General features: G+C 40.0%; 3 protein-coding genes across 3 annotated transcripts; all 3 read left to right on the forward strand.

The window, feature by feature from the left end:
• The first annotated feature begins 4,696 nt into the window (after positions 1–4,696).
• Positions 4,697–12,491, forward strand: LOC145695833 (uncharacterized). The gene is made up of 4 exons (XM_081772864.1): positions 4,697–5,002; positions 9,470–9,743; positions 9,977–10,356; positions 11,421–12,491. The coding sequence occupies exons 2-4, from the start codon at positions 9,500–9,502 to the stop codon at positions 11,622–11,624; spliced, it is 828 nt and encodes a 275-aa protein (XP_081628990.1). The 5' UTR covers positions 4,697–5,002; positions 9,470–9,499; the 3' UTR covers positions 11,625–12,491.
• A 5-nt stretch (positions 12,492–12,496) lies between these two features.
• Positions 12,497–15,348, forward strand: LOC145695832 (uncharacterized). The gene is made up of 6 exons (XM_081772863.1): positions 12,497–12,830; positions 13,069–13,276; positions 13,583–13,784; positions 13,863–14,049; positions 14,147–14,442; positions 14,827–15,348. Exons 1-5 carry the CDS (start codon positions 12,546–12,548, stop codon positions 14,363–14,365), a joined length of 1,101 nt encoding a protein of 366 aa, XP_081628989.1. The 5' UTR covers positions 12,497–12,545; the 3' UTR covers positions 14,366–14,442; positions 14,827–15,348.
• A 3,552-nt stretch (positions 15,349–18,900) lies between these two features.
• LOC145712286 (uncharacterized) lies at positions 18,901–21,540 on the forward strand. The gene is made up of 2 exons (XM_081789974.1): positions 18,901–19,276; positions 21,320–21,540. Exons 1-2 carry the CDS (start codon positions 18,982–18,984, stop codon positions 21,538–21,540), a joined length of 516 nt encoding a protein of 171 aa, XP_081646100.1. The 5' UTR covers positions 18,901–18,981.
• The last annotated feature ends 1,326 nt before the right edge of the window (positions 21,541–22,866 follow it).

Raw genomic sequence — 22,866 nt, forward strand, 5'->3', positions numbered from 1 at the left:
TATTTCACTCGAAATTTTCGAGACGAAAAACGGGGTGGTGTCTGGAACCGACAAAAATTTCGACAAATTTTGGGTGGGCGGCTACTCGGCTGCTGATTGAACGGTTTGCCGAATCCAGGCTTCTAATTGGTCGAAAATTTCCACGCAAAATTTGTCAAAATTTTCTTGTCGACTCTAGACACCTCCCGGAAAAACTGTGTAGAAACCTGACTCAGGGTCCAAAAGCCTTCATATGCTCTCAGGACCCTGACTCAGGTTTCTACGCAGGTTTCGAGCCAAAGATCGGATTAAAAAAGTTCCGATTTCAATATTTCTTTTCGGCGAAAAACTGCTGGTTCAATTAATCCTGACTCAAGCATCCTCTAATTCTACGCAGTGTATCCCTGCTTTCTCAAGTTCCGCTAGAGCAAGTAACGTGGGAGCTACAGAATCCGCCGCACATTTTCTGAGGTCAGTTAAGAACCGCTTTCGACGCACCATAAAACCCTGACAGAAGCACTTTTTCTTCTTCGCACAAAAAATCAGAGTTTTGAAAAAATCGCCTTTCGAAAGATTACGAAAACATCAATCGGTAGAGTGGCCAATTTACAATCAAGGAGAAACGGTGTTACTGAAAACTAAGATCCGTGGAGAGTGAAAATAGCAAATGACAAGTTCAGTTTTGCCAAAAGAGAGAGTGTTAACTTGGTGGTGACATTTTAGCTCAAAATGCTGCCACTCAGAATTTGCCACACAATCATTTCTGCTTTTAAAAATCATTTTGAAAAGCAGGAAATTTCGTGGCTCGAAATTTCGTTTGTTTTTCTTTTTCATTGCGGTCTAATTTTCCTTGCTCCCCGCTCATCCGGCATTGATTTTCATTGTTCGTCGAAATAAACTTGATTTTTGCCCGTTTTTAATTGCTCCAACCAGAATTGGAGGAGAGACAGTTCTAGTAAGTAGTGATATCTTCGCGGAAAATTTTTGTTCAAGGACCGTAATGGATACGCTGCGCCTAATCTCCGGACGTAGTTGAAGATAAAATAACGACAGAATTTCAACCTCCAAGTCCAATTTTTCTTTATCAATTCTGCATTGTGAGCGAATTTGTCATTTCTCCGGAAGATTACCGTTGCCAAAATCTTTGTTTTTATCATCAATTTTGAATTTATTATTGTCAATAATTAATTTATTGGTTTAGAATTCATTTATTCCAATAAGAGGATAAATATTTGTTTTCATAATTGAGCTACTTTGAGTTCTGTAATAAGCCCATGGTAAATAATAAGTTATTATTATTAATAACTACCGGTTTTTTCGTCTCAATATTTTTGAGTCGAAAATAATTGCGAAATAGTTATTGATATTTAATTTCAGCAATAATTTAATATTTTTTATTTTTTTCAATCTTTATTCATTTTTCTTAAGGACACCCCCGTCGATATTGCTGGAATTTTCAAACGTAGTTTTCTCTCCGTATACCCTTAGAATTCTTTCATATTTTGGTATCAAAATGAAGCTTAGAAAAAGCTTTAGGGCAAGAAATACTTAACTTGGTGATACCCTTAAGTTTACAGGCTGAAAAAAATTTTTGAAAAATCGCCTAGGTCGACAGGGGGATCCTTAAATATCCTCTTTATTAAAGATTTATCCTCTTAAGTTATCCTCTTAAACAAAAATAAAGTCTAAAAATAATTGATGTTGACACCCTTAATTCAATCAAAATTGCTTCTAAGAACCCCCGAAACAATGACAGTTCCAATACAAGTGCCCTAGAATGAACCTCTTTGTAGCATCCTCGCTGTTGAATTTTTCCCTCGTAATATTGAAAAAGACAAGATTACGAGATTTACTCGAATGGGGGGAAAGCGGTTCAATCCCCTTTTGCGCTGATAAAAACATTTATGCTTGGCGGTAAGGTAAATTCTCTCTTGTTTAGATGGATCGGGAGACACGTCTGATAAATGGAAAAATCTCGCAGATGCGTGGAGAACATTAAAATTAAAACCATGTCGTTTTTTTCTTATCGCTTTGGGTCAACATGAGCAAAATTGGATCGAGCGCCAATTGTGAGTTCACGAAAATCGACAGAAACAGTCGCATTTCGGCGAAGTTGATGCTCGTCCCAGACTCGTGAAATCATAAACTGGCAGCTGAATATAAACGATGAGCCCGGATTTATGACAAGCGAAATTTGCCAAATCATCGAAAATGTAATAGAACAGTTAAGGGGTAGATATCAAGAATGGGTTTCCTGTCAGTGTTTTCTTAGATTTTTAACATAGTGACCCCCTTATTTTTGGGCTGGAACCGACAAAAATTTCGACAAATTTTGCGTAGGCGGCTACTCGGCTGCTAATTGGCCAGTTTGCCGAATCCAGGCTTCTGATTGGTTGAAAATTTCCATACAAAATTTTTTGTCGGTTCCAGACACCTCCCCTTATTTTTCTGCTCAAAATTAATTGCATAAAATATATATTTTGAGCAGAAAAAATAAGGGGGGTCACTATGTTAAAAATTTGAGAAAACACTGACGGAAAATCCCATTCTTAATATCTACCCCCTTAAAAAGCTAGAAAAGCTCTAAAAAAGCACTGGCTTCTAAAAAATGAACATCCGCTAGTTCCATGTTTAAAATGTTGTTCATGAAAATTGAAGCTTTCAAGTAGCAATTTCGCTTTTTCGAATGAGCGTTATATTTTTACCGAGCGGATTGGGGCGCTTTTTACAAAGAGCAAAGAAAACGGAAGCTGCAGTCATAACAGTTGCTTTTCCGCGGTTTTGAAAATTTGAATGTTGAAAATATTCGATGAAATAATCCGTAATTCTGCTTTGTTGTTTCGAAGCTCTGTAAGGACCACCACTTGAAAGTGTGTTTTGACGAACGCTGTTTGTTGAACAATCTATTAGACACTTTTTCTTACTTGCGCAGCTGAAGGGTGTCTCTTGCGCTTTTTTGCTGATCATTGTTATTATGATAAATTGACAGCAAAAGCGAGGAGCCACGAAACACGAAACAGATATTGGGTTTTCTTATGTTGAGTAAAAATAGCTCGAATTTCAGATTCCAAGGATGAGGTCAGCCTTTAACGGACTGGGTCGGAACTCGGCTCGAAAAACCGGGAATCATTCCGGTCAACTTTTAACCCAGAAGAGATTCTTTTTGGAATTTTTTGGTCAAATTTTTTCAACTAAAAGACAAGGCTCGTCACCCTGTCTAGAAAACCTGAGTCAGGGTTCTGAAAGAGCTTGAATTCGCGAAAGCCGCTAAAATAAAGCTCTTTCAGGACCCTGACTCAGGTTTTCTACACAGGTTTCCGAGTCCAGTCTTTTAGTCAAGAAAATTTGACCAAAATTTTGACGAAAAAAGTCCAAAAAGAATATATTTTGGGTTTCAATTCGACAGGAAGGGTTCCCAAAACTGATTTCTGAAAGAAATAGTTTTAACCTTTTCGACCAGATTTGAACAATTTTGCTAAATGGTGGTTAATTTTATTGCATTTGAGTTTGTATTCACTTCAATCAAAGAACATTGTTTTTTATTGCAAACGGTTCTAATGGGAAAGATCGCGTTTTTATCAAAATATCTTTTTCTGCTTAGGTAAAAATACGGTTTTTAGTCGTAAGAGCGAGTTTTTTTTTGACTCTAAAAGCCTAACAGCTGTTTTTTGGTCAATTGTCTTCAATGGGTTAAATTTTTTGATAAAGTAAAAATAAGATTTTGATAATCATTTTGATGATTATTTTGAAATTAAATTTTTGAATGCTGGATCAAAATATTTAGGCTGGTTATAACATTTCCTGCGAAATTATCGATGTTGATTGCGCCGGGTGTTTACCCTTCTTCAAACAGCAATTGTATGCAAGTGAGCAAACAAGGGTAAACAATTTGGATTTTTAGACCGCGAAAAGTCAATGAATTCGAGCCCTTATCCTCACTTTTCATATAATCATTTATTTTAAATCTTTTCTTTAGCAAGACGCATAGTTTGTTCGTTCCAATTTGTGACATCATCGTTCAAATGTCATGAAATCTTCAAATGTCTATAAATGTTTCGAAATGTCTCTTATCTTCATGACATTCAGGGACATTTTGGAATATTTTTAACACAAAATGTAGTCATCAATGATATTTGAGACATTCAGGAACCTCAAGGGACATTCTGAATTACTTTGAACATCAAATGTGGACATCTTATGTCATTTAAAGATATTTGACATATTCAGAGACATTCAGACATTCAAAAAAGCATCAAAATGTCCTTACTTTGAGCAAATATCCTCCTCAGATGTCATTAAATGACGACATTTGCTATCAAAATATTCCGAAATGTCTTTGGATGTCTCTGAATGTCTTGCTCATTCATGATTACTGTGCTGATTTTGAGTAAGTCCTCGAAATGAGTCACTACCAAAATTTATTGAATTACTTCTAATGTTTTTATTCCGGTCTAAATCTAATTAAAGCTTTGAGTCTGGAGATGTTAATAAAGCTGGGCGCTGGGTTTACTTTTTTCGAAATTGCATAACCAACTACTTTGCTTATCACAACATTAGATGCTTGATCCGATTCGCGCAAATCTCCTGCGGCGCTGATCAAAAACCCGATGAGTGCTAGCTGCTGGTGGCGGTGGAGCGGCTCTTTATCGCCTCCTGCCGGGCGCTGCGCCACCCCGGACGGCGAAATGCATCGCGAATTTTGCTCCTCCAAACCAAACCAAGTATCTCGAAGATCCCGATTTCAGGGTTCACTTTTTAGTCCCTTTTTTAACCCGTCCCACGTACGATACAGTTCGTCGCGACAGCCTGTACCAGAGGCCACAAGTCAGTCGATTCTGTCATCTCCAAGCTCAATTTCCTCCAATCCTCCTTTTAATCAAATCCACGTGGTAATTATCCAATCCAAGTCCTAAGAAAATATCGTCCCGAGAAAATTTGAAGCAAGCCTTCTTCCAAGCCGAAAAACTTCGATAGAGAAAGTACAAAATCAAGCAAAACCGATAACGGTTTTTTGAATTTCGAGGTAAGAAAAACATCAAAAATAAGGGTTTCAACTCGACTTTTTCAATTCCAAATGATTTTGGCACATTTTGAGCCGATTTTGTTTTTTAACCTGTTTGAACAAAATGGCCTTTTTCGTGCTTTTTTGGAGCTTTTTTCCTAATTTTCAGTGTATTTTCCATTTTCGTAGCTAAAATTTTAGTTAACCTGTTTTTGAATATTTAACCCATCGGCGCAAAAAGGCCATTTTCTTTCTTTTCCCAGAGAAAAGCGTATTTCTTCCCTGGAAACTTATGCAATTCTCTTGGAAAAACGGGCCTCTGGCTCCCGGTTGGCGCATCGCCAATTATAGCCGCGGGTAAATTTGTCCGTCGGAGAGTTTACTTCACCACATGGTTTACCACGAATTTCGATCGTTTCTGCTCTAGCGGTTTTTTCTCCACGAATCACGGAAATTAGTGGAAATCTCTTTCCAAACGTTGCGCGTTTTTGATTATTCTCTTCTCGGATAAGCATGACTGTATATTTTTCGGGGCTGCGGTCAAGGTCGCAGGTTGCTTTGGTTAACCTCATGCTTGTGATAATACAAGTGGGGAGCAGAAAAGTGGATTTAACCACTTGAATTCATTCCAGCTGCGGCTTAAGGGGGCTCATTCCATAATGGCTTCAAAACTTTGAAAACATCTTTTAACCTATTGGGACAAATCTGCTCATTTTGTGCATTTCTATTCGTTTTCAATGATTTTAAGGGGGTAACCTCCCGTTTCTCATCGTTAGGGTTGAAACCAATTTTAACCTGGTCGGAAAACATGGCCTTTTTGTGCATTTTCGTCATCTTTCAGGCAGTTTAAGGGTGTTTCTTCAATATTTTCATCGGAAATTCGGAAGCTGTTCTAACATGTTAAGGGCTAACCCGCTAAATCCCGCGATTGCGATAATCAGTTACTTTCACGCGGCTGAACAGCTTTCTCCGATTTCTGGGTGTGGTCATCGTTTCGTGTAAATCCAAATCCGCAGAACAAGGAGCGCTAAAAACAGAAATCTAAGCCGTCTGGAACTCAACACTTGCCAGGCGCGATTTCCTTTCAGCTGCTTATTTTTCCCGTATTTTTCTCGTTGCATAAAAAAGAACCTGACACTCGGAAGGATAAGGGGACAGGGCGGATTAATTATATTCGTTCTTGGGATTCTTTGATGTGATAAGGGAATCGGCAGATTAAGGTGATAGCGCTCGATAAAAACCAGAAAAACGATGAATCATCAATTTTGAAATCTGAGACGATCCGAAACTTGAAAATGGAGGGGATACCCTTAAGAGCCGCTCTTCTGATTCGCCTCAATTTATTTCTTGAGTTCCACAGTACTCAAAATCTCAAATAAGTGCGGTTCAACTTACGTCCCCGCGCACTTCACACGTGCAAACCGTGCCGCAAAATCTTCCTCTTTCTCGAGGTTACACCCTTAAGACCGTTCTAGCCAGATTCTTTCTCAAGAGCTTTTGGATCGTTTTACATGTTTTTCTTTGAAGGAATATGCTATCCAAAAGGCTGCTGTCCAGCTTTTTAGAAAAAAGCGAAAACTTAAGGGTGTAACTCAAGTATTTTCAACACTTGAAAGGATTTTGCCTTTTTTCTAAAGTAGAAAAGAGAGTTCCTTATCAGTTTTCTTCTTACACGTTTGTTCAGTAAAGATAACTCGTTCGCGGTTTGAAAATTCACTCGTTAGAGCATGGAAAAACCTGGCGCAGCGGGAGACCATGATAAGGAGCTGAAAGCTGATATCAATTTTCTTTTAATGAAACTTGTTTATCGCAAAACCTCCTTTGTTCAACAAGTGGCGATCCACTTAATTGCTTCTTTTCAATCTGGAGTGGAGGGCTCTAGAAACAAAATGCAATTAAGGGCTTGATAGAGCTTGAGATCCAGCTTGATTTTGAACTAAGGGTATCAAGGTAGCAAAAAAAGAAGCGGATCAAATTCAAGATCGGATGGGGTAGAGCAGGCTTAAAAGCCTCTCACGTCTCAGCCTTCTTAAGCCGATCTCGCCAGATTTCACAGATAAAAACGCTGATAAGACAAGCTCCTAAGGATGTACCCTCCCTTTTCCTGAAAGGAGAAGCAGGCGTCTTGTGTCATAATGTTTAGGCAGAATGTTTACATTGCGAACCAAACAATCTGTCCTTTTGGAGCTTCTTTTTACGGATCAACCCACATTTTGATCTTTTAAAAACTGGTCGAATTAAGGGTGTAAGGATCGAAAACCATGGTTTTTCTGCTGGCTTTTCCTATAGATTTAGCATAGTGACACCCTTATTTTTAGTTCCTAAAAGAAAGATCAAGCCCAATTTAAGGGTATACCGTCCATTTATATCCTCTGAATATATTTGTTTATCAAGCTGGAGCACCTTAATCATCTTCTCAAAAAATCCCCGCTTACTATCAAAATAACCCAGCCACCGTAAAATTTTCATTAGAAATCGTTGACTGAATTGCTCAACAATGATAATCGCTAACCTCCTTATCACCAGCGAAAAAAACCTCAAGCAACAGCGCTTCTTTTATCGGTAGCTGGTGTTATCCACTGCTCGGAACATTGAAAAATGTTCCTTCTAACAGAAAAAAAGAGCGAACAAGCGGTTTTTGACATTTCGGAAAACATGGAGAAAAACGTGAATAAAATTATTTCTAAAATAAGGCGCTCTTTTTTGAGCCAAAAATTTTTTATCCAAAAATTTGGTAAGAGACCTAAACGGGTTATAATTTTGAGATTTTTTGGACTCAAAATAAGGGCGTCAACTAATGAATTCAAGAATTCATACCAATAAATTGGCAATCGGCTAAAACGGGTTAAAAACGCTCCTTGATTTTGAACCATCTAAAGAGCCGTTGGTCACCTTAATTCTTGACATTCTCGCCCGTACGTTTTAACCCGCGCTGATCCGAATGTCAATTTTCTGGGCACGCGGTGCAGCTGCTGCTCTAGAAAATTGAGCAGCTACAGTGGTTGAAACACCATCACGTTTTTGTAAAATTGCGAGAATTTTTTTGGAACAGATTATTTTTTATGAAATCAGAATTTCGTAAAATTGCACAGCGGGAGATCGAGAGCTCTTATCACACCCACGAGCACTAGAAACGCAGGAAAGCAGCATGAGTCCCGATAAGAAAAAGCCCCTCCACCGCGGCGGAGGGTTAAGCCGAGAATTAACACGTCGATTTCTTGGAGAAAACCGTTGTCGAAATTTTTCTTCGCTAATGCTCGTGGATTTGAGGCTTACTACCTTCTGAAACGCTTGGAAATAAAAAACGGTGCCATTCATGTTTGTTCTGAGCCGCTCCCGAGTAATCCGGGACGGATACGTTCCGGGGTAATTTAACCCTCGGCAGCAGGAGTAACGGAAGGCGAAAGGCTCACTAAAGTGTCCGGGCGGATAAACCTAACCGTTCCGGTATTTATTGCTTCTCTTCTTCCAACGAAGAAAAGAAGATAAATGAGTTCTAACGAAGTTTGCTTTCTCTGAAAAAAGAATAATGCTTTTCGTCTTAACCCCTTGGCGCAAAGACTGTCAAAAATGGCCCTATGATGGACAACGGGCCTGAAATGGCCCTTATTTGATCAAAAAAGGACCATTTTTTATCAAATTTTTTTTTTTAATTTTAACCCATTTCCTTCTAAATGCCCAAAAAATGCCTCTTTCGACATAAACTTCGAAAAACGTGGCCCAAAACAACCAAAGACATTCCTCTTTATCTTCTCTACATTTTCCTATAAATTCTTGTGGCTAATCCAAAGGGAAACATCTCACAATCGTTTGCTATCCTCAATCTATTGTGGCGAGTTGTGACATTCTAGCAACCACCACAAATTATTTAGAATGGCAAAAAACAGGCCCGTGTGTGTGCTTGCTAGGGTTTAACTCGAAATGCCACTCATCTATTGATGTTTTTATCGCGGCAGTCGAGCTCCGGGATCAGTCCTTTCCGAGTTAATATTTTCCCTCCTTCTTTTTGAATCTATTGAATATATTGACACATGTTCAATCCATCAAAAAAGCTTAACCCTCCCGCGCGCGCTCAGTTCAATCCACGTCACGCGCGGATTTGTTCTTCCCAAACGCGCGGAAGCGGGTTAAAAACTCAGCTTCTAGAAGATCTCAAGAAAAGTACCGACTAAGCAAGAACCCGTGTTAAATTAAACCCGCCAAAGCCAGATCAAAAAACGCCTTCAAAATAAGAAATTTCTTCTGAAAGCAGCTAAGAAATTAACCGCTAAATCAGCTTTTTTGCTCCTCATAAATCTGCGCCCAACCCTTAAAATATGATTAGGCTAGAATTTAGCACCTCCGCAAGGATGACAGCTTTCTGAGAGTTGTCATGAAAGCATGTCTCTTCCAAGCCGCAAATTTGAAATTTGGAATTGAAAAAATCGTCGATGTCAAGTTCTTTATCTCTTTCTTTCTCAATTGTTCCTTTTTAACCCTTCTTTCCAGACTCAAGCAACCAAAAACTCCCAACTCAAGATGCAATTCGTCGCCGGAAAGTACGTCCCACCCCACATGCGCCAACGACCAGCTGGCCTCGAAGCCGTGCCCGCCCGGGCCCCCGGCTGCGAGCCCAAGCGACGCAACTTCACCAAGAAGGTCACCAAGCCGAAGCCAGTCGTCGTCGAAGCGCCCAAGGTCGAGGAGCCAAAGGTCAAGCCCCATTGCGAGCTTTTCCTGGCCGATCTTCCTGCGCCAATGCGATCTGTTACCACCTTAGCTGGTAAGTTAAATTTTCAAAGATTTTGAACTTCTTGAAATTAACCGCAAATCACCGCTAAGTGGCGTTGTTTTCATTTTTCGCGATAACCTTTCGCGGTTGCCTGAATCACTGATTCGTCAAAAATCCGCTCCGCACGCTCGTAATCTAATAAACTACCGCTGATAACGGGAACAATAAGCTCCTTTGACAAGAACAACTACTGGAGATTTCAGCAACTAATTTACTCTTTTCAGGCTTTTTCCACCCCTATGGCGAAATCTCCAACATCCAGATCATCCCCGTCGGCCAGAGCTTCCCCGAAGAGTGCCACAAGTTCATCGATACCGCCGAGTACAAAGGCAGCTTCTGCGCCATTGTCGAGTTCCTGACCGCGCGCGTCGCCAAGTTCGTCGTTGGAGTCCTTCGAAAGCGAATTGAAGCGCTCAACTTCCGAGTTGGTCTTCTCAAGCCAGGTTTGGCCGAGGAGATGGCTCACCAGAGCATGCGATTGAAGGACTCGCTCCATCGACCGAGCTTCCAGATCAACAAGACGCAGGATGGATTCCTCAATGCGCCGATTCTTGCCTGCTCGTCGGAAGAGCTGTCCGATCAGGACAGCAATATTCGACACAAGGTGAGGATACCCTTAATTTTAGGAGACAAGCTTTACCGTCGAATTTTTACGAGTCAAATATTTCGAACTTATTCTCAATCAATAATAATTCGTAAAGAATAGACCTTTCCGGATAGAAATGACTCTTATTGAATATTTTATCATATCGTTGTCGATACCCTTAAAAATCACCATAAAGCGGGTTATGTACAGATAGTTCTATTTTTTAATTTATATTTTCGAAAATTAGATAAAGATTAAAATATTTACTTTTCTTAATAAAAAGCATTTTATGGGTATTATTATCTTGCTGATACCCTTAAATTTAACCAAGAATTCAAGAAGCCTTAGAAGCGAAAAATGACGTAATTCTGTAATGAAATCACAGTACTTATGCTAAATGGGAGCAGCGAAAATCCTCTCGCGCGTGAAAAATTTTCGTGTACGCTTGAATTTCGCCAGTTCTCGTATTCAAGGCTGATTACTTCGTATTCTTTACCGCCCAGTGTTTTTTCAAAGTCGAGCTGGATTCTGGTCCTAATCTTCAGATTTGTAGATTCCTCCTCCACGTACTTTTTCTACACGTCCTTATCAGCTCGATTTAAACTCATTATCAGGTTATGTCATCACTAAGGGCGCTCACCGGCAGCTCGTTGCGGGTTAGATAGTGCCCGTTGCGTTTTGGGTCAAATCAAAAAAACGATTTGGACCGTCATGTTGACCCTATCAACCATCCGCTTATTTTCGCCCAAAATACACCTCCTCGAGCGAGCGTAGTTTTTCTAAAATGCTTTACATTTTCCTGCCTGCAATGTTAGCGGGCCGTAAACATAACATTTTTACAATCAAAAAGCGGGCGCGCCGACTTTTTCGAAACATTAACAATATCAATGTTTTACATTGACAATTCTGAAGTCTTAACCCTCTGGCGTAAGCTCTCTTTAACCCAAGTGCGCGCAGAGGTCAATTTTGAACACAAAGCTCTTTTAAGCCCCCTTACATCCTTAAAACACTTGTTTATTTTAAGGGTGTAACATCCTATAAGCCTGAAATTGCATCATCTTTTCTCAACTCAATTATTCTAGCGCGCGATCTTCTCCAACACCTGGTCCAACACCTCCTCCGGTATCGACACTGGCGCCTCTTCCTCCGCCTCTGGCCTTGACTCCGACTCCGATCGCCTTCATCGGCTCATTTCATCGACCGACGACGATGAAGATTATGACCTCCTGACCCTTGCCTTGAAAAACGGCATCAAAGTGACCCGAAGCCCACCCGGCTTCCAGTAAAGTAGGCGGGGATGATATGCCCGTCCTATTGACTGACCATTTTTAACCGCTTATTCTACTCGCTGGCCGGGTGTGCGCCGACAGGTTAACCCCCCGCCGTCCAGGGGCGCATAATAGATGCCCCCTCTTTTCTCTTTGCTTACAACAACCGTACCTAATATCGTATTTTTAAGCCGTTAAGGTGCCCCTCTTCAATATTTTTTCAACATATAAAAAGTGCCTTTGAAATTGTATAAAGTAAGACCGAAAGGTTAATAATATTTTATCGAGACAATAACCATCTTCTTCCTAATTGGTTTACATAAACAAAACAAAACAAAACAAACAACAACAACAACCATGAAACAACAAACAACTGTATCCACTTCTGGATTTCTGTAACGTAGATATTACGACCCAGGGTTGTGCCCAACCAGAGTTTTTGGCATTTCGGCATGGGCGCCCAATCCAAAAGCGGCATTTCCCCCACGCTTGGTGGCGCTACTCACGCGTGAGCGCCCCCAGCGGGAATTGAAGCTGCAACGTAATTACTCCAAAAACTTGGGCGCATCGCCTGAGGCCGTAATGAAAGTTGTAGGGAAACAAACTTATTTTACGTCAGTGTCGACTATACTATTTCACATCATTTCGAGGACCAAAAATTATCACCATATCCGTGTTTTTCTGCATATTTAAAGCAATATGCTCGTGTGTTTCTATAACATGAGTGATTAAAAAACAAATCTCGCAATGTTTTGTCGCAAATAAGTCGTGCTAAACTTATCTTTCTGTAAAATGCCTAACCTCTCTTCCTTTTCCTGTTTGTTTTTATCATTTTTTCAACCCTTTTGCCCTTCAAAATTCCTGAAAATCTACAAAAATCATAAAAAACTCTAAATCTCCATTCTTTTCAGACTCACAAAGGGATAACTTCTTCAAATCATGTCGTCACCGATCATTGTCAATAATGCACAGAACCAACAGAACCTTCCAAAAAAGACTGCTACGTTTAACCCTCAGTCCAGCGCTGGGGGGAACAAGCAAAAGCTCCCTGGACACCGAGCTACGTACTCGACCCGAGACGCTGCTAAAAACGGTATCAAAGGAGCCTACGTCCCACCGCACATGAGAAATGCATCAAAAAATAACAACAACAACAATAATAATAACAAAAAAGTTGAAAAGACGAATCAGAAGGATAACAACAACAGAAAACCATTCAACAAGGTAAAATTTAACCCCTTAGAGCAACAGTGGCACTTTTTGTTCCTTTCGCTTTCTATGATCTAATTATCAAGTGATACCCTTAAGAAAATTAAGGAGATACAGTCATTTTTTCTTGGGCTACCTTTAAAGCCTTAATGACATCCTAGAACTACTGATAAGAGTCCTCTTATCAGTAATTACATTTCCTTATCCCACAATTAGATAGTATATCCATATCAAATCCTAAAATCCGCTTCAGAAATCCAACTCCAACTCGAACTATCGTAACAAGTGGCGACAGCACGACGACCGAGCAGAGGACAGATCCAACTCGAACTTCCGAAACTGGACCAAGAAAGAGCAACACAAACGTGAAAAGAAAGAGCCTAAAGAAATCATCAAACCACACTGCGAGCTCTTCCTTACAAATCTTCCTCCTCACATGCGAAATATTGGCGGTCTTGCTGGTAAGAAAAAATTAACCCGTTGTCGTCAAAAGGTCCATTTTCGGCGCCATTAGTCGCTTCCCCAGAACTGTTAATATCCGCTCTAGTCGTCTCCGCAAAAAATGCTCTAATTACGGATTTCAAGACGTTTCTGATCATCTTTCTGCTCAAGGTGACAATCACCCACATCGTCACGAAAATTGAGCCTTTTTACGAAATCACCACTTTTGACATTCTTGCGTGTTTTTGCAAGAACGTGGCGGGTGTTTTTATTTTTGCAAAAATACAACTGCAAATAAAGAAGCGTTGAATAACATCTTTTTTCAGCGTTTTTCCATCCTTACGGAGAAGTAGCGCAGATCCAAGTGATCGGCGTAAACGACGAAATCCCCGAGAATGTGCGCAAGTGGTGTGATGTCAAGCAGTTGGTGCCCAAGACTCACTCCGCCATCGTGGAATTCCTGACAGCCCGCACCGCCAAATTCGTCGTTGGCGTCCTTCGCAAGCGTCTTGGACAGCTTACTTTCAAGTATTTTATCGAACCAAATGCCCGAGCTCTAGAATCTTCTTTCATCCCTCAAAACAGCCCCTCTAACATTTGTTCTAGCGTTGGATTGATCAAACCTGGGCTTGGAGAAGAACTTAACTTCCAAAAGAAAACATATGGCGAAATTGTTCATCAGCCCAGCTCGAATCTTACCCAACAGTACATCGTTACAAAGACGGTCATTTCCGACACTTCTTCCGATTCTTCAGAAGTCGAGACAAACAAGCCTTACAAGAGAGTCATAAAGGTAACAGCCAATCAGATCTCTTCTTTTAAACAAAAGGCGCCACCGAGCGACCATTCTTTTCATTTCTTTCTTGCCCTTTTTCTAACCCAAATTCTAGCGATTGGTGACCGCCAATCCAGCGCGAATCGATCAAGCCTACTGGTCCCAAAGCTCCAGTCAAATTTCCTCGTCCGATGTCTCCGCCGTGTCCAGCTCCGAATCCGACTATTCCGACGCGCGCGCCGGCTCCCCCATTTCCGAATCTGGCTCTTCTTGCTGCAAGATTCCGGAGGACAAGCCGGTCGACATGATTACCAACAAATTGGCCCTGGTCTAAGAAGAAAGAAAGAAGAAGCATTGCGAAAATTTTATGCTTCTTTTTTCTTAAAAATATTATCAAGGGGCCATTTTTCGGTAAGCAATCTTTGAAAATCTTAAAATTAAGGGTATCAACATCAAATTTTTTTCTTTCAAAAAATAGTCTGTTGATACCCTTAATTTTTCAACAATTTATTCTTCCAAATTTTCAGGCCTTTTTAAGGGTATCCACAGTGATTTCTTCAATTGAAATATCGCTGTGGATACCCTTAAAAGCACCTGAAAAACACGGTCTCTAGAAATCTGGTGGAAAGGCTCATCCAATTTTTTCGTACTCTGCGCTCAAGCTTCAAATTGGCTCACGAAGCTGTCCAAAGTGCCAGAATTAAACGAGCGCTAGAATTTCCATTCAATTTAGACTCTAAAGCCGGCCCAATCACTTTTTCAATGAAAGCGGACTCAACTAACCCTCACTTTTAGACCCTGCGACGTGTGAATTTGTACAGGCTGACTCTCTTTTATACTTCCCGCTAAAAAACAACAAAATCGTTACAAAAACAACAGCATTTCAACTGCCCTTCACGTGATTGGCTCCTGATACAGTAGTTTTCCGAAAAAATTGGCCTCCGAAGAAGCCAAGAATCAAAAATCGCTGGTGGCGCTGTTGAAAATTTTCTGTTCAAAATTCAAAAAATAAGCTTTTGAGTACACAAAAGGACGCACCTTAGGTGGTCTTTGATCCCGTTACTGTAATTATTCATAGATGTATAGAAATGCTGCCATCTGCTGTGAACTTGCCTCGCTGAGCTCTCTAAGGAAGCAATGAAAGGTCTGAATTCAAGAAGTAGGTTCTGGTAAGGGCTCAGCCAATCACAGCAGATGCCAGCTGTTCCTTGGTCATTTGTGAAGACTCTGACACAAACGCCCTAAGTTCTTACTGCTTCCAATGTTCATTTTTACTGTTTCATACAACTTATTCAATAAACTTTCAAAAAATCAAAATCAACAACAACTGTCTTCTTCTTCCCCTCATTCAAAAAATGGCGATTAACCCATCGAAGCTCTTTTGCCAAAAAATTGGTTTTTGTTTTTTCTACTCTTTTTGATTGGTTCAAATGTCGAATGCCGCGATTTTATTGGTTTTAAATGATTTCATACAATTTTCTCTCTTTTGATTGGCTGATTCATGAAAGGACTCATTTCTTATTGGTTCGTGAAAAAAATCTTAGTGTAAATTAAGGAACAACCTCAAATTACCCCAAATTTATTTGATCGCCCTCTCCGATGATCTAAAAAGCAAACAAGCGTCATAATTTGCTAAGAACACTAGAATAAGTAAGGACTCTCGTTGAGCATCTTATCGATCCCGCAAAAGTTCAGATTCAAAAGTTCTATTCTCTAATTGAACAGCTCATTTTCTTTATCAAGTGTCGCGAATTTGCGTAATTACTAGACCACATTTCATTTTAGCTCTAATCTCCAACCGAGCGGGCAGAAAGGCAAGATGAAGCGTTTACTTCTTGTCGTGAAAATGGCAACGACGGATCACGTGTTTCAAAATAGCAAAAGAAGCCGAGCGAAAATATCAAATTCACGGACAGATAGACTTCCTTTTTAGACAGTTCTCTTTCCTGATTTCTGCATCAAAGAGCATTTTTCTGAAATTAAGGTCGTTACGACCTACTAGACAACACTAGACAGATTTCAACTCTCATTTTTTCGAAAGATAGCAAAGTGACGCCCTTATTTTTCGGCTAAAATGATAAAATAAGGGTGTCACAATGAAAACTCAAGAAAAAAATGAGCGCAAGATTGATTTTAGCCGAAAATTATACAGAAAAAGGCATTTTGAAGTGGAACGTAATAACGACAGTCGGAATTTCTGTCAAATTCCACTGACGATCTTCTGAAGCCAAACCCGCATATTGAAATTGTTTCAAAAATGCTACGAAATAAACATGACGTTCACGAAAAATTTCTTCCTCCCGTTTTTGATTACAATAAATGCTACTACTAATCGCTCCAGCTTTTGAATAATCGGCGAAAAGAAAAAAATGGAGATGAAAATATTTGGGAAAGAAACAGGGCTAGGAAAGGTGGAAACAATTTTTGCGGTTTGAAAAGACAACGGTTGGAAAATAAACGGTAGATTTGTTCCGAAGCCATTTTTACAAAAGAAAATTTTGCTAAATGGACGAAAAATAAGGATGTTTATAAGGAAGAGGTCACAATAAAAACGCTCGAATAACAACCACTGCTCATTTATCAAAATAAAAAGTGATGCCAATTAGTAGGATTGCGCCAAGGGAGGCTTAAGAAGCTAAGTAGGAAAATTTAAGATGGAGAAAATCGCAACTGAGAAATTTGTTCTTTTGATTGCAATAGGATTTCCAGTGGTGGCGCTTTTGCTGATGTCTCTTGTACTGTTGCTTGTCTGTAGGAAGCCGAAGAGAGATTCTCAACACTGAAAAAGAAGACTCAGAAGAATAATTTTTTATGAAAAATTGTAAATAAATTAGAAGTATACCCTTATTTTATTTCACAAAAAATTATAATTTATAAAGGCCTAATAATGAAGAAATTCCTCTATAATTATTATAATTAAGAAAGAGACACCCTTATTTCACGAAAAGTCGCTTTTTCATTCAAACTTTAATAATTTTTGAATAAAATTAAGGGTGTGACGATGCTTAGACCCAAAATAGACTTTTCTTGGGAATCTTGAAAAAGGGATGTCTACCGCCTTAATTATTCGAGTGCAGGTGTCTAAAAAGAGCTTGAAGGTCGCTTGGACTCAGATTTTGACCTTGAAAAGAGATCGGCACGGAAGTTAGGTCACGTGACCTTTTAGAACTTGTCGCTTCGCGCAAAGAAGTGCGGTAACTCGGTGGAACTCGCCTCGGCCCCAGCAAAAATATTATTCCCACTCTATCAAAATATAGAAGACAAAGAACACTCGTTGTAAGACAAAGAAAATGTGTTGCCAAAATAGTCGAAAATGGAGACTTTTTTAATTTATTGATACTTTTCGTTTCATTTGATTCCCAAGAAATCAAAAATTATTGAAAAAGACGAATCAAGCCGGAAAAAGCGACCTTGCGAATTTTTCAAGCGAAATTTGGCTGTTTATAAATTCCGGAAGAGCTGGGTTTTGACAATCGAAAAAGCTACAGTAAGGGAGTTTCCGCAAACCGGATTTTGAACATGATTGAGCTCCCGCTCGTCGCGTAATTTTAGGTAGCTGAATTTGTGTTGGAAATTCAGTATTGCATCAGATAATCAAACAATGTAAGAAATACCATTTTTTTGCGAAATTTCGCAAAAAGGGGAAAGATCAAAACTAGCTTTTAATCCTATTATTTTGAAAATAATGTATGGACACCCTTAATATTTTCAGCTTTGAATAAAAATAAGGGTGCCACAATGCTAAAAAAAATCTCTGAAAAATTAAGAAATACGGATGTCTACCTCCTTAATTATTCGAATTCAGGTGTCAAAAGAAATTTTTCGGAAGATAAAGTAGTGACACCCTTAATATTTGATAATAAAAGCCCATTTTCAAGCCGAAAATACAGTTATTCTATACTTTCTTTTGATATTTCATCATCAATAATTGTATTTTCCTCAAAACAGGGAAAAATGCTCATTATGCTCAAAACATATTGTTTCTCCCAACAAAGCGGTTTGCAATGAAAAAACCGCTTGGTTACGAAACAAAAGGAAGAACCTTCTAACCATCCCGAAAAGCGAAAATATCAAAGACTGCATTTCTAGGATTCTGAATCTTTGATAGACAGATTCAAGCTCAAATTGTCTGACAAAAATCGCAAAATTTCAAATTGCAAGGTTACGTAAAACTTTATTTGCTCGTTGATTTTCTTATCCGAGATTTAGTATCTTGCGCGTTCCCGTGGACTTTTAGCGCAGAGAAAATTGGCTTGCTAAAATTGTAATTTGCGGCGAAGAAAAATTCGAATAAAATCAACTTGAACTTTGATTTCCAAAAAATTTTTCAAACTAAAAAATTTTTAATTTAACCGGCGAGCAAATCTAAACTCTGACTCAGTGTTCGCGAAAAATATTTACATTTCGTAGATTTACTTTTGAAAAAACACGAAGTCTTTGACAAAAATTCTAGAGAAAAAGAAAAATGTCGGGACTAGAAGTGATCGGAGCTGGTTTTGGGAGAACCGGGATGTTAAGTCTTTATACCGCTTTGAACATGCTAGACGGGACTTCGTAAGTTCTCTTCCTTGATTTCATCAAATCAATTTTTCCGCAGTCCGTGTTATCACATGTTTGAAAATCTGAAATTCAACCACAAGCGATTTTGGTTCCGGGCGAATGAAGCTTCAACGATTGAAGAGCGAGAACAAGCTCTCAAAGAAGTTCTCACTGATAAGGGCTACAAGGCCATTGTCGATTTCCCCGGCGCTGTTTTTTCGAGGACTTGATGCGAATGAGCCCAGACGCGAAAATTATCCTTTCAGAAACAAGCTCAAAAATAGTGAAAAGACCAATTTCGCAGGAAAAAGTTGAGCTTTGAAAAGTGCGCGATTCCGCCGCAGCTTGGTCAAAATCAGTCGACGAGACGATTTTTTCAGAATACACGGGCGGTCGAAAAGCCTTTTGAAAATGCTCTTCCCTTTTGATCTCCATAAAATTGTTCTACGACCGGTTTTCTGGCTCCCGTTTTCGGACTTTGATCGAATGCAAAATGCGATCGAGCGAATGTTCCGCGGCGCTCCAGTCGATTATTCAAGAGCTGGGCTGGAAAAGTGCTACAATGACTGGATCGAACATGTCATCGCTACAGTACCAAAAGAAAAACTGCTGATTCACAATGCAAAAGAAGGCTGGAAACCGATTTGCGATTTTCTTGGCAAGCCAGTCCCTGATTGTCCTTATCCAAGAGTCAATGATTCTGCTGGTAATTGACAAAGAAGAAATTACCGAGAGCGACAAATTTCACGACGGAGCGCGTAATACATTGGGGCATTTGCGCGTGCTTTTCTTGCCCCGATCTTTTGCTCTTTTGGCGCGCGAATTGCGCCGCGTGGGAATGGGTCCTCCGCGAAGAACAACAACAACCCCCCGTCTAGAAACATTTTCCACAATTCACCTCTCTCAAGAATTCACCGAGGAAACTTTTTCTTTATTTAATTCTTCTCACTTTTGATTTATTTTAATAAAATTAATAAAGTAAATAATAATAATATGCTAATAATAATAATAGGAAATCTTAAAATTAAAAAAATATATATTCAAAACTTGTAATCAAAACCATAATATGGTTGTAAAAATTGTCAATTTCAATTTAATAAACAATGGGTGTGGGTGGGGTTGGGGACGTAACTGAGATTGATCACCTCGGAGTTCCCAGCCATTATCAAGCCCCTTAAATTTAAAAATCATGGAACGGGGCTGAGACGGCCCGAAGGGCCGTCAAGCCCCTTAAATTTAAAAATCATGGAACGGGGCTGAGACGGCCCGAAGGGCCGTCAAGCCCCTTAAATTTAAAAATCATGGAACGGGGCTGAGACGGCCCGAAGGGCCGTCAAGCCCCTTAAATTTAAAAATCATGGAACGGGGCTGAGACGGCCCGAAGGGCCGTCAAGCCCTTAAATTTAAAAATCATGGAACGGGGCTGAGACGGCCCGAAGGGCCGTCAAGCCCCTTAAATTTAAAAATCATGGAACGGGGCTGAGACGGCCCGAAGGGCCGTCAAGCCCTTAAATTTAAAAATCATGGAACGGGGCTGAGACGGCCCGAAGGGCCGTCAAGCCCTTAAATTTAAAAATCATGGAACGGGGCTGAGACGGCCCGAAGGGCCGTCAAGCCCCTTAAATTTAAAAATCATGGAACGGGGCTGAGACGGCCCGAAGGGCCGTCAAGCCCCTTAAATTTAAAAATCATGGAACGGGGCTGAGACGGCCCGAAGGGCCGTCAAGCCCCTTAAATTTAAAAATCATGGAACGGGGCTGAGACGGCCCGAAGGGCCGTCAAGCCCTTAAATTTAAAAATCATGGAACGGGGCTGAGACGGCCCGAAGGGCCGTCAAGCCCCTTAAATTTAAAAATCATGGAACGGGGCTGAGACGGCCCGAAGGGCCGTCAAGCCCTTAAATTTAAAAATCATGGAACGGGGCTGAGACGGCCCGAAGGGCCGTCAAGCCCTTAAATTTAAAAATCATGGAACGGGGCTGAGACGGCCCGAAGGGCCGTCAAGCCCCTTAAATTTAAAAATCATGGAACGGGGCTGAGACGGCCCGAAGGGCCGTCAAGCCCCTTAAATTTAAAAATCATGGAACGGGGCTGAGACGGCCCGAAGGGCCGTCAAGCCCTTAAATTTAAAAATCATGGAACGGGGCTGAGACGGCCCGAAGGGCCGTCAAGCCCCTTAAATTTAAAAATCATGGAACGGGGCTGAGACGGCCCGAAGGGCCGTCAAGCCCTTAAATTTAAAAATCATGGAACGGGGCTGAGACGGCCCGAAGGGCCGTCAAGCCCTTAAATTTAAAAATCATGGAACGGGGCTGAGACGGCCCGAAGGGCCGTCAAGCCCTTAAATTTAAAAATCATGGAACGGGGCTGAGACGGCCCGAAGGGCCGTCAAGCCCCTTAAATTTAAAAATCATGGAACGGGGCTGAGACGGCCCGAACAACATCTTCCAATCTCTGGTTTTCCAGGAAGGCCGGTCTTCCACCTGAAAAAGTCCTCCAAGGGTCCTCCAAGAGTCACATGATTAAGATTTTTCGAAATGATTATCTGTTTATAATTTATAGATCAAGTAATCTAAAATAGTCTTTGTTAGACCTATCTTCCATCAATTGGGTCTTCCACCAGATAAGGGTCCTCCATCAGGCATGGGAAAATACTAGAATGCGCGCAAAACAGTCAAAATCCCCGGCCGGCCTCACAGACTCCGTCGTGAAGTTTGTCGCTCTCGGTATAAGTTTGAGATTTTTTTCAGAGATGAAGTTCAAACTTCTGCTTGGAGAAACATTCGCTGTGCTTTCCATTGCAGTTTTCTATGGTGGTCTCTTTTTCGCGGGGAAATCCGCGAACGAAGCTGGTTATTTTGACGTTTTGAAGAAATCATCATCAATTTTCTTCAATAAATCAGTCAATTATAAATACACCCTCTCATTCATCATTAAATTAAAACAACTATTTCCCGTATTCAGTACATAAATAAGAATCAGCTTCGATGATGTAAGAAATCCCATAAACGGGTCCATAAAAGGAGGGGAGAATAAAATTATGAAAATCAAATCGATCGGTATAAAATTGATCAGCCGAGTTTATTTTGCGGTTGATTGAGTTTTCGAGAGACGCGACAAAAACAGGAATTCGAGTGAAAAAATTGAAAATAATAAATTTAAATAATTTCATAAGCTAACTGATTCATTCGAAGATATTCTTTTTGAAGCAAAGATTAATTTTAAAATAATTTTTATCAGGAAATTGAAATTTTCTCCAGTTTTGGACGAATTCTTTTGGCGAGGCAAAATCTGTTGTAAATAGCGCAGCAGCTTTTGCTGAAAAGGGGCCCTTTAGAAAATCTGCCATTAAAACGCACAAATGGCCTTTCATCGGAAGCAACTGTTCGAGCCCTTACTAGAAACAGAGCAAAACGGAAGATTCCAGTTTTTCATGAATTTGGCGCGTTTTTTCTTTTTAATCTTCGGCTGATTAATTTTTGTGATTTTTGGATTTTTTGGCAGAGAGGGAAAAAAACTCGAAAAATGGAGAGAGGCATGAGGGAGAGAAGAAACAGATTTGCAAGAAGAACGACGACTTTGGTCAATGGTAGAAATAATTCATGTTTCTGTTGTTTACTGTTCTTTGTTTATGAGAGCATGTTTGTTCAATGTTTAGTTAGAGTTAGTTGCTGGAATTTTTTTTGGTAAACAAGTGATTATTTTAAAGCAGACACAGATGACTTCCAAACCCAGTTAAAGGACCGATTCAAAAAGAAAACATAATTTGGTCGTTACTGAAAATGTCACGACTGTCACGAAAATGACGAAAACAAGATAATTTCGAGATATTCCAGTCAAGAAAACTTATTGACAATTCCGACAATTTGTGCTCATGTGACAAACAGACGCGTAAAAAATATTAGAAAAGTCACGATTGTTACGAAAGTCACGAAAATCGTTGATTTTTCGACATTTTTTTCACTAAATATACTTAAAGTATAAAAAATAAATTATTTTCGTGACATCGTGACGTTTCTGACTTTCGTGACATTTTGAAGGCATTTTAACTTTTAAAAACCATCTTTTCGTTATTCCATTATTGTCACGAAATTATCGTGATCGGCAAAAAGGCGCTCCAAACTCGAGTTGAAAAGAAGCAAGAAGAAGCGCTGGCGAAGCAAGAATCCATCGATCGGGCGAAGGAATCTGTGGAAACGATCATGAGCGACATGGCGGAAATTATTCATCAGTACATTCATCACAGGAATTTTTTCTTTCGAAAACCGTGATTTTTCGCTTTGAAAATTTGTTGAAA

Source organism: Oikopleura dioica, chromosome 1, assembly GCF_907165135.1.
Source record: "Oikopleura dioica chromosome 1, OKI2018_I68_1.0, whole genome shotgun sequence".
NCBI classification, from domain to species: Eukaryota; Metazoa; Chordata; class Appendicularia; order Copelata; family Oikopleuridae; genus Oikopleura; species Oikopleura dioica.

What these genes read in the sequence shown, in the direction of transcription:
- LOC145695833 (XM_081772864.1), top strand. Translation starts at nt 9,500, where the DNA reads ATGCAATTCGTCGCCGGAAAGTACGTCCCACCCCACATGCGCCAACGA. An exon ending in ATCTGTTACCACCTTAGCTG is followed by an intron (nt 9,744 to 9,976) that starts GTAAGTTAAATT and finishes TACTCTTTTCAG; the next exon opens with GCTTTTTCCACCCCTATGGC. An exon ending in ACAGCAATATTCGACACAAG is followed by an intron (nt 10,357 to 11,420) that starts GTGAGGATACCC and finishes CAATTATTCTAG; the next exon opens with CGCGCGATCTTCTCCAACAC.
- LOC145695832 (XM_081772863.1), top strand. Translation starts at nt 12,546, where the DNA reads ATGTCGTCACCGATCATTGTCAATAATGCACAGAACCAACAGAACCTT. An exon ending in ACAGAAAACCATTCAACAAG is followed by an intron (nt 12,831 to 13,068) that starts GTAAAATTTAAC and finishes AATCCGCTTCAG; the next exon opens with AAATCCAACTCCAACTCGAA. An exon ending in CTTACAAGAGAGTCATAAAG is followed by an intron (nt 14,050 to 14,146) that starts GTAACAGCCAAT and finishes CCCAAATTCTAG; the next exon opens with CGATTGGTGACCGCCAATCC.
- LOC145712286 (XM_081789974.1), top strand. Translation starts at nt 18,982, where the DNA reads ATGCTCTTCCCTTTTGATCTCCATAAAATTGTTCTACGACCGGTTTTC. An exon ending in AAGAGTCAATGATTCTGCTG is followed by an intron (nt 19,277 to 21,319) that starts GTAATTGACAAA and finishes GATTTTTTTCAG; the next exon opens with AGATGAAGTTCAAACTTCTG.